Genomic DNA, 11,740 nt, shown 5'->3' with positions numbered 1-11,740 from the left:
TCGAAATGAGGCAATGGACGCTACTGCTGAAACAAAAAACATAAACTTTTATTATTTCCAGCCAAATAGCACCACCCATTACGAGTTTAATATTCCACACAAAAGCAACCCGCGCTGGGGAAGAAGCGTGCTCGAAGTGCAGCGGTGCTGATAGCAGCTGATAAAATACAAACATTACGCACGTTCGATTCAACGCTTCCTATACCTATACTTATGGGTAAACTAGCACCAACGGTTGATTCGTCCGATTGTAACGATGTGTGTTGCTGCTGCTGCTGCTGCTGCCTTGTAGATAACGCGATAGAATGACTCGGACGGCACTTGACTCATACCGTCCCTGACCCTCAGAAAGCCACAGAAAGGCACTTCCACAGTAACATTTCGTTGCGCAAGTCGCAAGGTGCATAGGTAGATGTTCGGGCAATCGTAGGGCGCAATACTGTGCAGTAGTAGTTGACGTATGACTAGACGGTAGAATATATTCGTGGACGTTTTGAAGAAGCTGCCTGGCGAGAGGCGACTTCACAACACAAGAAACGGTATGCGGGCATGCGGCCTCGGCAGAGTGCAGTGCGGCAGTGCAGGTAGATCATCACGATGATCGATGCTTAATGTCACGCGCGATCGAACGTGATTGCCGCATGCGAAAGCCTCTCAACCCTGGGATCTCTCAACGGGTTAGTAAGCTGCAAAGATATATGCGGGTCAAAAAAAGGGTAAAAAGCCCAATGAGAGACAACCTGCTCCAACCTGGTGACTTACAGTTCCCGTTGTCGTACCGGAATGATATCTCCTCCACGTGCTCCACATCATCCCACAGTTCGATCGATTCGATCTGATCGAGCGGCAGTTGCACCGGAAACTGGTAGTCCGGCGGATGGTCCACACTGTCGACGAACACCTTGATGCAATCTTCGTGCAGTCGGAATACCACTCGGAACGTTTGGCTCCGGTCCACGTGCCAGTAGTTGTCCAGCACCTCCTCCTGCTGCCATTGCAAGTTCTTCCAGTTGAGCACCACGCGGCTAGTGGCGTCGCTCTCGTCGTAAATCGTTTTAAAGTGGAGCGCAATGTACGGCGGTGTTTGGTGTTCCGCCACCTGCGCTGGCCTCGGCAGACAGAAATTCACGGAAAAGCTAAACCACAACGCACCATCGCACCAGAAACGCGTGCGTGACGTAATGGCCGGCGATGGGGCCGGGGGGAAGAAAGTTATTTCCGTCATTAGCAAAAAGGTGGGGCCGTTTCCTTCCCCACGTTCCCTGGTAGGAATTTATAGCGCTGGAAATACACACACTCTCACTCTTACCTCTTGGCGTCGTCTTTCAGCTTCCCTCGAATGAACACTTCATCGCCATTTTCGGGATAGCGAGGAAATTTTGCCGTAAATGGTCGATTGCTCATATTTTCACCGTGTCCGTGTCGGCCAAGGTCCTGCTAAACTGTGGGGGGGTCACAAGTGCACAGAGCGCTAGAGCGAAGGAAACGATTTCCTGGAATTTTGCAAAAATGCGCGCCCCGCGTCACGACAACCGTCTGTGTGTGGTGCGGTGCGTCCAGAGCCGTTGCTATGCAATCCGCGTGTGAGCGCGCACTGTGTTTGCGACAGAGGCTAGAGAGACGCGAACGATACGCGACAGCGCCCGTGTGTACTTGCGTCGAGAGTGCGCTGTATTTGTGTGTTTTGTTTTGAATTTTCCGCACGGCCGGTTGCGACCCCCTGCCGCCGGTGCGCGCGTCTAGCGATACTTAACGAAAACGTCAAAGCGCAACCCCCATTTTTTTAACGAAAGCGAAGCTGAACGATTCAACGAAGGGCAGTGTTGCCAGCTTGCTGTGGTGGGCCAGAACGTGGGGTTGGGTTTTTGGTGGAGAAGCCTGGTAGCTGATACGAAAAATTATTATTTATTAATGCAAGGATTGTTATGCTTTTGTATGACGTTTCTAGTTTCAATTTAGAGGGAAATAAATATGTCTTTGTTCTATGTTCTCATCTTTTTTCTTAATTTTCTTACCGTTATACCTTTTTCCGTTTGAAAAGCAATTTCTTTCCCACTCCTACCAATCAACCGAACGCCATCTTCTATACATGCAATATATTTACGTGCAATATGAAATAGCATGCGCTGTATGGCACAACGAGAAGCGAAAGATACATCTGATAGCTAAACACTTTCTCTCCACTTGGCGAGCCCGTGCCCCTCCCCTCAGTAACGATTCAATTCTCATCAACCGCAATCGATTCCTCGTCCGAAATGACGTTCAAATCGACATCTTTATACTTATTTTCCTCCCCGTTTAGATCGTCCGCCGAGCCGACGGATTTGCTGTCCTGCTCCTGCTCATCGCTCAGATTCCCATTCGTCTCGTCGTCCTCCGTCAGGCATCGATCGACCAGCTTGTGATTGCCGTTCAGGTCGCCGTAAATGCGGGGCAAATTCTGCAGCACATAGTTGGTGCTTTTGATCGCATCGATCGTCTTATGATCACCGGCATCGCCCAGGAACAGCGATCCCATGGTTGGTGGCTGCTGATCGGTGCCATCCTTTCCACCGTACCCATCGCCGGGCACACCTTCACCCTCCTCCGGCGGTGCGGTGAGATTGATCGGTGCGGGTTTGTTGCCGATCGTGGCGTCTCTGGGCTTTGGAACGCTGAATGCCGACCCCTGCCGATCGTTGCCCGCCCCGATGAGCTTCGAATGTTCGCGCTTTACCGTAAGCACCGAGTCTTCCGAGCTGTTGCTGGATGAGCCGGATTCCTTCTTGCGGTCGTAAATGTGGCCCGAGACGCGCAGATCGATGAAAAAGTGTAACGGATCGATACCGTACGGTGGGTAGAGCGGAGGATACCAGACGGGTGGCGGAGGGGGAAGGATAAGATCGGACGGTGGCATTGAAGCTGCCGGCGGCTCCTGGAGCAGGCTGCTGCTGCTAATCGGCGCCTTATCGGGAACGCCAGCAGCCGTCGGAGGTTTCGTGTCGTGCGGCTTGCGATCGTGGAACGACGGTGCCTTGAAGCCCTCGGAGGGGCCTCCATCGAGCCCGTCGGGATATTTTGGAGCGCCCGTGGTCGAGCTGATGCTTCTAGTGAACGCCGACGACGACGACGACAGTTTGTTCGTTAGCTCGAGTGGCTTCTCGGGCTGGGCCGGTCGCCTGTCGTCCGCGTCTTTGCCGTCCTTTAACGCGTCGGGATAGTATCTGTGCTGGCTCCAGGAGCGTTTGCGGGGCCGACGGGTTGATGCGGCCTGAAGCGCCAGCTGGTTGCTGGTCAAATGGTTCGGATGTTGAATGGGTTGTTGTTGTTGCGGTTGCTGCGGTTGCTGCTGTTGCTGTTGCTGTTGTTGGTGGTGAAGTTGCTCCGTTGCGTTACGCAGACTTTCGTTGCGCTTGTTCGCGACCAAAGAACGCAGCATCTCGCTAAAGAAAAAGTTGTGCGGACCGACGGCTGGCGAGTAGAGGTAGGGCGGATTGGCGGCCATCAGCTTGGTGACGAGTTCGGAGTTGCGATAGTCTTGCGGACCGAGGCGCGGTTTCGGTTGGGGCTGCATTGGTGGAGCCGCCTGGGGCTGTGGTTGGGTTTGCAGTTCTTCCGTCATTGTCCTATCGATTCGATTTGGATTCTAATTAGAGGAAAAGATGGAACAAAAAAAAAGAAGCGATATTTTTAGCAGAGAAACGTGGAAATGAGTTCGGTGTAAATTATTCCAACACTTGCAATCATTTCCAATCGCGATTGCCGTGGCACCATCCATGGTGAGGCCGAGTGCGATGTGTTTTCATTTAATTTGAACAAAATATAGCATGCAATCGAACTCACTGAATGCAGCGATAAGGATGGGCGGAAGGAAAGGAACGGTTCGTCGAGGCGAGTTGCAAATGGACCGGTGGTCTGTACCGGAAACCGGACGACACGTGTGATGAGATATATATCGCATAAAGTTTCATTTCAATCCTTTCAATCGCCCATCAAACCCTCGTGAAAGAACAATGGGCTGTTGCAGGTTGAATGAGTGAATGAATGAATGAATGCCATACCCCCCCAGACATTCCCCGTGTGGAAAACTCCCATTTGTGTGTGATGTGATGTTTCGCTTATATTGAGGAGCAAAACTGCAAGCGCTGTATTTTCGTGATTGACACCACAGGAAGCACGACACCATGTTGAAGATGGAACGAAATTAAATGTTGGTAAATTAGTTTTCTGCTCTTTCGAAAGGAAAACTGTTCGTAAAATAGTAACCCGACAATTGTTTTAAATCAAATGTTGCATACACAGCAAAGCAAAGCATCCATACCCGCACCGTAGCCGTGGTCTGTGTGTCCAGCTTTCCCGAGTAGGAGGTTCCGAATGGCGACGAATGGTTCTACATTCTCCTCCCACTTTTTAGCGTGTGCTCCACGAAGCCACTAAGGCACCAAGCACAGCACTAGGACACGACATTCCAATGCGGAGCGAGAGAGCGAGTGAAAAAAAAGAAAGAAATCAAATCCTTGAAAGGTGTCACTTGCGCGGTCCAACCACCAATCGCTTTCGGTTGCTGCTGCTCCTCTTCCTCTTCCTTTGCAGCGCAACTGGAAGCATGTACGGGGGGAGCGCATCACAGCGCACGCTGTGGAGCAAAAGTTTTCCCGTTTTGGAAGGGCTTGGAACTGAAGCGGCACGATGGGGGGAAGCTTTTGTACACGACACGTTGTAAATAAAATGCAAAAGTTTTCATCCTCCTAGTTGCAAGCACACACACACACACAAAAAAGAATGGAAATTCCAGCCACGGTCGCGGGGCACAACGACAGCGCACGCAAGCAACCGTTTTGCAATGCTAATTTTAATTTGCGACGAGTTTTTCGGGAAACTCAACCCACAACGTCCTCCACCTTGTTCTCCTCCTCTACTGGCGGCGTATTTACTTAGCAAAGGCGATGATGAGGCGCACGATAAAGCGTAAAATGAAATAAAATAAAACCGCAACCAAAAACACTGTTTGCACACTTTGCCGTTGCGCTTGGGCTAAAGCTGGCACAGTTTCGGTTAGCCGCGGAAAGAACCATCACCCCACTGCGCCCACCACCACCACCATCGTCACCACCAGATGGTTTTCGAGTTAATTTGGAGTTAATTATTTCCGCTTCAGCTGCTGCCGCCGCGCAGTACAAACACGTTTGTTGGACGGGGGTACGATTTAACGAAACGATTCTTATCAAGAGGGTGGAAAAGCGCGTCTTCAAACGTGCGGTTTTTGTAATTGCTCCAGTGCTGCTTGCTTTAAGCCTTGAATGCTTGAGCTGTTTGGCAAGTTAAAGAGCCGGTCGGTCGGTTTAGAGTTGAAAAAGCAAAAACTAAATGTTGCCCAACCCGCTCCATCCGGAGGTGGAAAAATAGATTTATCTTGCTGAAATGATTCATCATGGGCATTCGTCCCATCCGTCCCCCGGCGTTGGTGGTTCAACCTTTGGTGGTGGCAACTCGTCGGACACAAATCTCCTCCAGGGCAGGGCAGAAAACAATAGAATCTCGGCTACATCTCGGGAAAGTGATATAAGAAAATGGAGTTAGTTTCCCATCACCCCCCGGAAAGATGCCCATTACCTTCACGGGTAAGACATTTCCCATTGAAAACCTGCCCCACAGGAGCTTCCATCTGAGGGATGTCACATGGAAATCTAAAATAAATTTTCACCGCTCCCATCCCCCGAATTCCTATTGAACGAAGACAATTGCTATCAAAACCAGCCCAACAGCAGCAGCAGCAGCACTGTGCAAACTCCAACACACCAACGTAGCATAACGTCTTCATCTCGTGTTGTGTGGTGTGGTGTGTGAATTCAATTCAAGATTTCACTCCGAGTTTTCCGCCCAGTCCCGTCTCGATTAGTGTCAATTCTAAGCGCCCGTTCTCTTCATCCCATCGGCGCTGTGATGCTTTGGTGTGCTGAAGGTGTGATAAAACATTATTTGCACACGCTCCAGGTGCATCCGCTCCGGGCTGTGCTGGGAGTTGGGATATAAAACCGGATTTGTTTGGCTACTGCTACACATTAAAACCCGGGAATTGCTCTCCAACTTCTCTTTATTTTTGTAATAAAATCCTCCAATTAAAACCAACCCAACGTTTTTGCATGCTCTACTTTATGACGATTGCAGCTCAGATTTGACGGTGTCCACAAAAGCAGCGTCGACCAAGCGACAACGGCGACAAATAAGCTCCGCACACAGCCAGACACACTTTTGCTATTAAAAAACTTTCTCCTTTTCCTTGCACTTTTTTCTCCCGGTTTTCCATGCTGCAAATCCATGGAAAACACACGGGCGCGCAAACGGTTGCAATAAAAATGGGAAATAAAATCCTCGCAGGATGCAGGAATTGGCGCGAGGAAAGCGCGATCCTCGGATTGCCCGCAAGATGGAAAGATGACGGGTGGTAGCAATATTGTTCGTGAAGAAAGTTTTTCCTCCCAGCCGCGTGGATCTTAGGTCCACTGACACACACACACACACACAAGAAACCGCAAACAAAAAGGAATGCTTTTTAATCATCATAAATTTATTCTGCCCAGTGCTGCTCAGCAAAGACTTTAGCAGCTTTCTTCCATTGCCTTTAATTGTGGTAAAGTGGATGGATGGCGCGGCCGGATTCGGTCACCCGGATGGGTTGGACCAAGCCAAGCCTTTTCGTTTTTTTGCGGGGGAATTCAAAACCATTTTACATCGCCCGATGGAGAAATATCTCATAAATCAACCCTCGAAAAACTGTGACCGAACTGTGCTGTTTGTCATCGTCATCCCCGTGGAACGACGCGAAAGACGCGACGCGGAAAGCGGGAATCAATTCACAATTAGGGGTTCTCTCACATTTGACATTTTCCCTTCTTTTTTTTTGTTGGAAGGGATGGTTTTTCCCCCTTTTTCACCCTTTTTTCTCCCAATCTGAGGCGTGTCTTGTGTTTTGCATCAAACGCGAGCGCCGAATTTAAAACCCCTGAAATGGAAGGACCGACGCAAATTTCTCGTTCATCCCCCTATGGTAAATATCGTTTCTATTTTCCGACCCGAGTGATAGTGATTAAAAAATGAACTTCTCTGAACGTCCCTCCCTCCCTGCCGCCACCCTGCCAATTGGACACAGATTCGACCCCTGGTTTTGGCCTTCACTTGACGCACTTGCGGCCCTCCACAACGGTTGTCATCACCGCGACTGTGATAAATAAGTGATTGACGCGTAAAACACTCACAGACACATGCACACACTTACACAGAAGAGTGGGGTGCACACACACAGACACACATACACACCGCATCCCGGTACAACGATTGTGTCCTTGCGGTGACAAATTTATGCGAACAGAACGAAATTCAATTACACTCAAAATCGGTTCCCCTTTCGTCGGTGTTGCAGTTACGTGGTTTTGCTTGTTTCCTCTTGATTTTTTTTTTGTTTTTGTTCTGCGCTGTATGGTTGAAATTTTGCATTGATTTTATGTTTTGAGGATAATGAGAAACTGTTTATGTGTAAATTTATGTAAATTTCCAATATTGGTTTATTTCTTTTGATTTATGATTTCATACATCGTATCGGTAGAAATTCAATTTTATACAATTATTTAAAATAATGCGAATAATGTTTGTGATAAGGCAAAAGCAAATGAATAACTGCCTTGTTACAAATTTATCCTAAAATGGATGACGATCGTACCGTTTCTTGATAATGATCAATAACATAATATAAAAAATAGTTTAAAATATTGTGAAAAACCTTTGGACAAGCTAAAAAATTGTACCCTACTAGCAGTTTGTTAATATTTAACCCCCTTTTGGCAAGTTTAAATCCATCACCACGGTCACGCTCCTGATTCCCATGGCGATGGTACTTGTCCAGGACTCAGGTTACTGTTTCATCGGAAGGTTTTCCGCGTCTGCTGCCTGCGGTCACACTGTGCACGTGTTTCGCTGGAACAAAATACACACACACACACACGCACACAGCCAGGGGCATAAGGGCAGCGAGAGGGGCAGTACAGGCGTAACATAACTCCCGGCAGCACACATCATCATCCTCATCATCGCGATCCGGCTCATGTGTTAACCCTTCCATTAAAAAGGACATTGATGTTAGTGGCTCACTCATAAATCAAACTATACGCGCTGTGTGCGTGCGTGTGTGTGTGTGTGGAAGAACCTGGTCGAAAACCTGTAGCACTAAGTGGAGGATTCTCCTCCCGCTCCTTTAAACAATACCACGATGCAAGCTAAAAAACAGGGGTTAGCAGCGGCCATACATTGTGTGCATGCGTGTGCCTTTTTTGCTGGGACGGGAGGTGGGCAGGTTGAAAGAACAAATTACGCGATTAGAAACTCATTTCCAGCGCTTTTCCCCTCCCCATCGCACTCCTGCTTATCGGGTGCATTGTGGATGAGTGGTAATTGGAGCCAGTATCAATCAGATTGTCCGATAATTATGTGGCTTTTATCCAAATTTGAGTGCATTTGTCAGTGCAAAATTGGGTTGGCTTTCATAGATATATTTTTTTTTGACGAAAATGTATCCTTTTCATGTCGTTGCTCAATGAACAATTAATTGTAATTTTGTAAAGAGTCACTTACACTGGTTAAATAATTGTTTCTTCTCAAACACACACTTTACTCGACTTTCTGTTTCCTCATCCACTGCCTTTTCACTGTTTTTAATGTTATGCACAATTTTCCAATCACTTTTAACACAAAAAACTATTTCCCGATCTGACGATCGATCACGTGTTTTCCCGCGTAGTCCACCGTTCAAATCACGCAGCGCACGAGGCGGAAAACACCGTTCGGCAACGCTTGCCGCAAGACCTACTACGACCGATCCGTTCGGTGGTTTAAAATGGAATGAATCCCTGAGCTGCCACTTACGTAAAACCATCCACCAGCTCGGGCGGCCCAACCACCAACCACCCCGACCACTCGCGTCCCTTTTTGCGCTACAAATGAACGACCACAACAACAGATGGTGGTGGTGGTGGTGTGTGTGTGTGTGTGTGTGTGTGTGTGTGTGTGTGTGTGTGTGTGTGTGTGTGTGTGTGAGCAGAAAGGAAGGAAGGGAGGATGGATGATGTACCGAGATTGGCGGGATCCGTTCCAGTCGGTGCTCGGCAATGCGATGGAAAGGAAAATCACACCGGCAAACAAACCGCAACCGCTGTCCCGCTTGCCAGACCCACCCATCCCCGTTCCGCCAATTCGAGCGTTATAAAATCCCAACAGCAGCAGAGGCAGCACGAGCACCACGTTCTAAAACCCTGCCAGCCAGACCCAGCCGGAGGAAAATAAAGTATTCCAACCACACGCGACCGCGCCGTCCTCGTGCGAAAGAGTGAGCCGGCAATAGGGTCGGGGAAGCGAGAGCGAGTGCGTGCAAATGGGTGAGATTTTGAGAGATTTTCCGTGAATAGCGTGCGCATTTGCATCCTCCCCGGCACGACGACGACGACGACGGTGACGACGGCGACGACGACACAATAGGACGAACCGAGCAGAATAACGTCATTGTCGAACACAACCACTTGGGGGAGGGAGGGAAAGAGGAGGGAAGTGCGCTGGGTGGGTGGTGGTGTGCTGCTCTACCTACTACAATCACTGCAGCCAGTAGTCGGTAGCAACTGGTGAAAACCGCAGCATGGAGCAGCAGCATGCCATGACTTCACTTGGGAGCTGGAAGTGTACAGTGATGTGCAGATTTTGGTGCACAGTGTTTGGGGCGAAGCTTTAGTTTGCTATTTTTATTATATTTACTGTACATTTTATTGCTTTTTAATGAGGCTGTTCGGCTTCCGTTGTCTTGAATTGTCTGTGTATAAGTGCCCTTTTCCTCGGCGTGTGTCATTATTCTGCGAAGAGCTGTCGAACAGTATCCCTGCCCTTACCTGCTTTTAAATCTCCACAGTGATTGCGACCGGAACTGCGGTTTCGGCTGGTGCAGCAGCAGCCAGATTTCCTCCCGATTTTGGAATAGCAGCACCCCGTTTGCCGGGAATGTTAAGCCCCACACACACACACATACACACACACAGCGACTAAAAGCACAGGAAAAACGAAGCAATCCCCCCGACGGTGCTAGTGGCCACCGAACTTCAACAATTCGTCTTCCACCAACGTTCGTTCCCTTTTTTTCCTTTTTTTTTTGGAGCGAAGCTGTTGTCACCGTTACCGGATACAGCTCTGGCCCAAAATCTACCCATTGGCCGCGTTGGCGAACCGCCACCGTGGGAAGGAGGCGCATAATTTGAAAAATAGATGGAACGCACCAGCGAGAGGGATTAAAATCGAGAGGGAAAAGTGAGGGGCGAAAACAAAAAATAGGCTCATCAAAATCGACAGCCAGCGATCCGTGCGGATGGATGGATGGCTGGAATGATGGAGAGCTCGCTAACGATGGAGCCCGAGATCCAACCGGTGAGAATGCGTTTGCGTTCATGTGGCGAATTGCTTCAGGGATAAAGATGTCCATCAGAATGTTTGGTGAGAGCTTCAGTTCGTCATCTCCAGACTTTCGAAATTTCGTCAGTTTTTTCCTTCAAAGACATAGCGTCCACGGGAGAATCGTTTACAGCAGCGTCCACGAAATAATGTTTATTAATTTGTGACACTCTTGCGATGGTTGTAATATATTACTACTCTCCCTCGTCCTCGATAACAACTTGTCCTCCATAAAGCAATTTGTTAATTTTCAAAAACCCCGCGCACTATGATGCCGCAATTTGATGCGCGCTAATTTTCCAACGCAAACAGCAAACAAGCAGCGGTCAAATTACGCGCGAGCCGGCCCGAGCAAGAAATACGCAACCGCCGCGTGGTGCGCGCGTCTTGCGCTCGTCTCAAGTAATACTGCCGGCGCATTAAATCAAGCGCATTTCAAAGCGGGATGATTTATGGGCACGTTTTTTTGTGCCCGTGGAGCGAGGCGTGGATTTGTCCTGTGTTTTCGAGTGTTTTTCGTCCACTTTTCCTACTGCCGAATAAATTTCCCTCTGCTCAATGGCACGTGACGGTGGCGATAGTCGGCAGTGGACCGGTCGGTTTGGTCCTGTGGTCCGCGTGTCCGTTTTCAACCGTTAATTGCACTTGGGAAGCAAACAGTTCTTTTTTTCTGGGGGGGGGGGGGGTGGGGGGGGGAGATTCGGTCTCGAATGCAACCGTTGCACAAACAAACACGCCTTTTGGGCAGTAAATTTGGGTGGCCGAGCGCGAAAGCTTCACATACACACACACACACACCATTCGAGAGAATCGGTGCCAATCGGCCGATCGGTGCAAGTTTTCTAGTAAATTAAACAAACTCGTTCGATTTTCCATCGCTTTCGCAGGGCGCAAAAAATCAAAATTGCCAACGGGTTTTGGTCCCCCGGTGGATTATCCTTCAGAGAGTGGGTTTGTCGGTGCTGTAATCGGGAAGGCTTCCGATTACTTTTTTGCTCCATTTTCCTTCCGTTCGTTCAATTAATCTTCCTCAAAGCGTGGCTCGGAACTGCTGGACGGACTTTTAAATCAATTACACATGATTGATGCACAACTGTGTGGTGGCAGCGGTGGTGATGGTGGTGGGAAATCGAATCGAGTGAGACAAACATTTCCCTCGGCCACGGTGAGTGTCAATTTTGCTCTTAAAAATCGCTCTTCTTTTTCGCACATTTTCATTCCACGTTTCAACGCACCGGAAGCACTTTACATCTTTTTTTTTTGTTGCCTTCTTCTTTCCTTC

At 48.9% G+C, this 11,740-nt stretch overlaps 2 protein-coding genes across 5 annotated transcripts; both read right to left on the bottom strand.

Moving 5' to 3' along the window:
* Positions 1 to 44: 44 nt before the first annotated feature.
* Positions 45 to 1,652, bottom strand: LOC121590963. Of its 3 annotated transcripts, none has more exons than XM_041911191.1 (3): positions 1,310 to 1,406; positions 763 to 1,136; positions 592 to 686 (listed from the first exon to the last, which is right to left on the bottom strand). In XM_041911191.1, the coding sequence occupies exons 1-3, from the start codon at positions 1,402 to 1,404 to the stop codon at positions 679 to 681; spliced, it is 477 nt and encodes a 158-aa protein (XP_041767125.1). In that variant the 5' UTR covers positions 1,405 to 1,406; the 3' UTR covers positions 592 to 678. The 3 variants fall into 3 exon arrangements, with proteins under 3 accessions (XP_041767122.1, XP_041767125.1, XP_041767126.1); XM_041911192.1 differs by having other exon boundaries at positions 596 to 686; positions 780 to 1,136; XM_041911188.1 differs by having other exon boundaries at positions 45 to 1,136; positions 1,310 to 1,652.
* A 458-nt stretch (positions 1,653 to 2,110) lies between these two features.
* LOC121590295 lies at positions 2,111 to 9,134 on the bottom strand. 2 transcript variants are annotated; one of them, XM_041909811.1, is made up of 2 exons: positions 9,101 to 9,134; positions 2,111 to 3,625 (listed from the first exon to the last, which is right to left on the bottom strand). In XM_041909811.1, the coding sequence occupies exon 2, from the start codon at positions 3,599 to 3,601 to the stop codon at positions 2,219 to 2,221; it is 1,383 nt and encodes a 460-aa protein (XP_041765745.1). In that variant the 5' UTR covers positions 3,602 to 3,625; positions 9,101 to 9,134; the 3' UTR covers positions 2,111 to 2,218. The 2 variants fall into 2 exon arrangements, with proteins under 2 accessions (XP_041765745.1, XP_041765744.1); XM_041909810.1 differs by lacking the exon at positions 9,101 to 9,134 and adding an exon at positions 8,605 to 8,995.
* Positions 9,135 to 11,740: the final 2,606 nt, after the last annotated feature.

The sequence above is a fragment of the Anopheles merus genome, chromosome 2R (assembly GCF_017562075.2).
Source record: "Anopheles merus strain MAF chromosome 2R, AmerM5.1, whole genome shotgun sequence".
In the NCBI taxonomy this organism is placed as follows: Eukaryota; Metazoa; Arthropoda; class Insecta; order Diptera; family Culicidae; genus Anopheles; species Anopheles merus.
The sequence above is the reverse complement of the archived record's forward strand: the minus strand, read 5'-3'. Positions and strand labels throughout refer to the sequence as shown.

Coding starts and splice junctions, on each gene's coding strand:
- LOC121590963 (XM_041911188.1), bottom strand. CDS start 1,404: ATGAGCAATCGACCATTTACGGCAAAATTTCCTCGCTATCCCGAAAAT. Junction 1,137..1,309: donor CTGAAAGACGACGCCAAGAG/GTAAGAGTGAGA, acceptor GTTGTGGTTTAG/CTTTTCCGTGAATTTCTGTC.
- LOC121590295 (XM_041909811.1), bottom strand. CDS start 3,601: ATGACGGAAGAACTGCAAACCCAACCACAGCCCCAGGCGGCTCCACCA.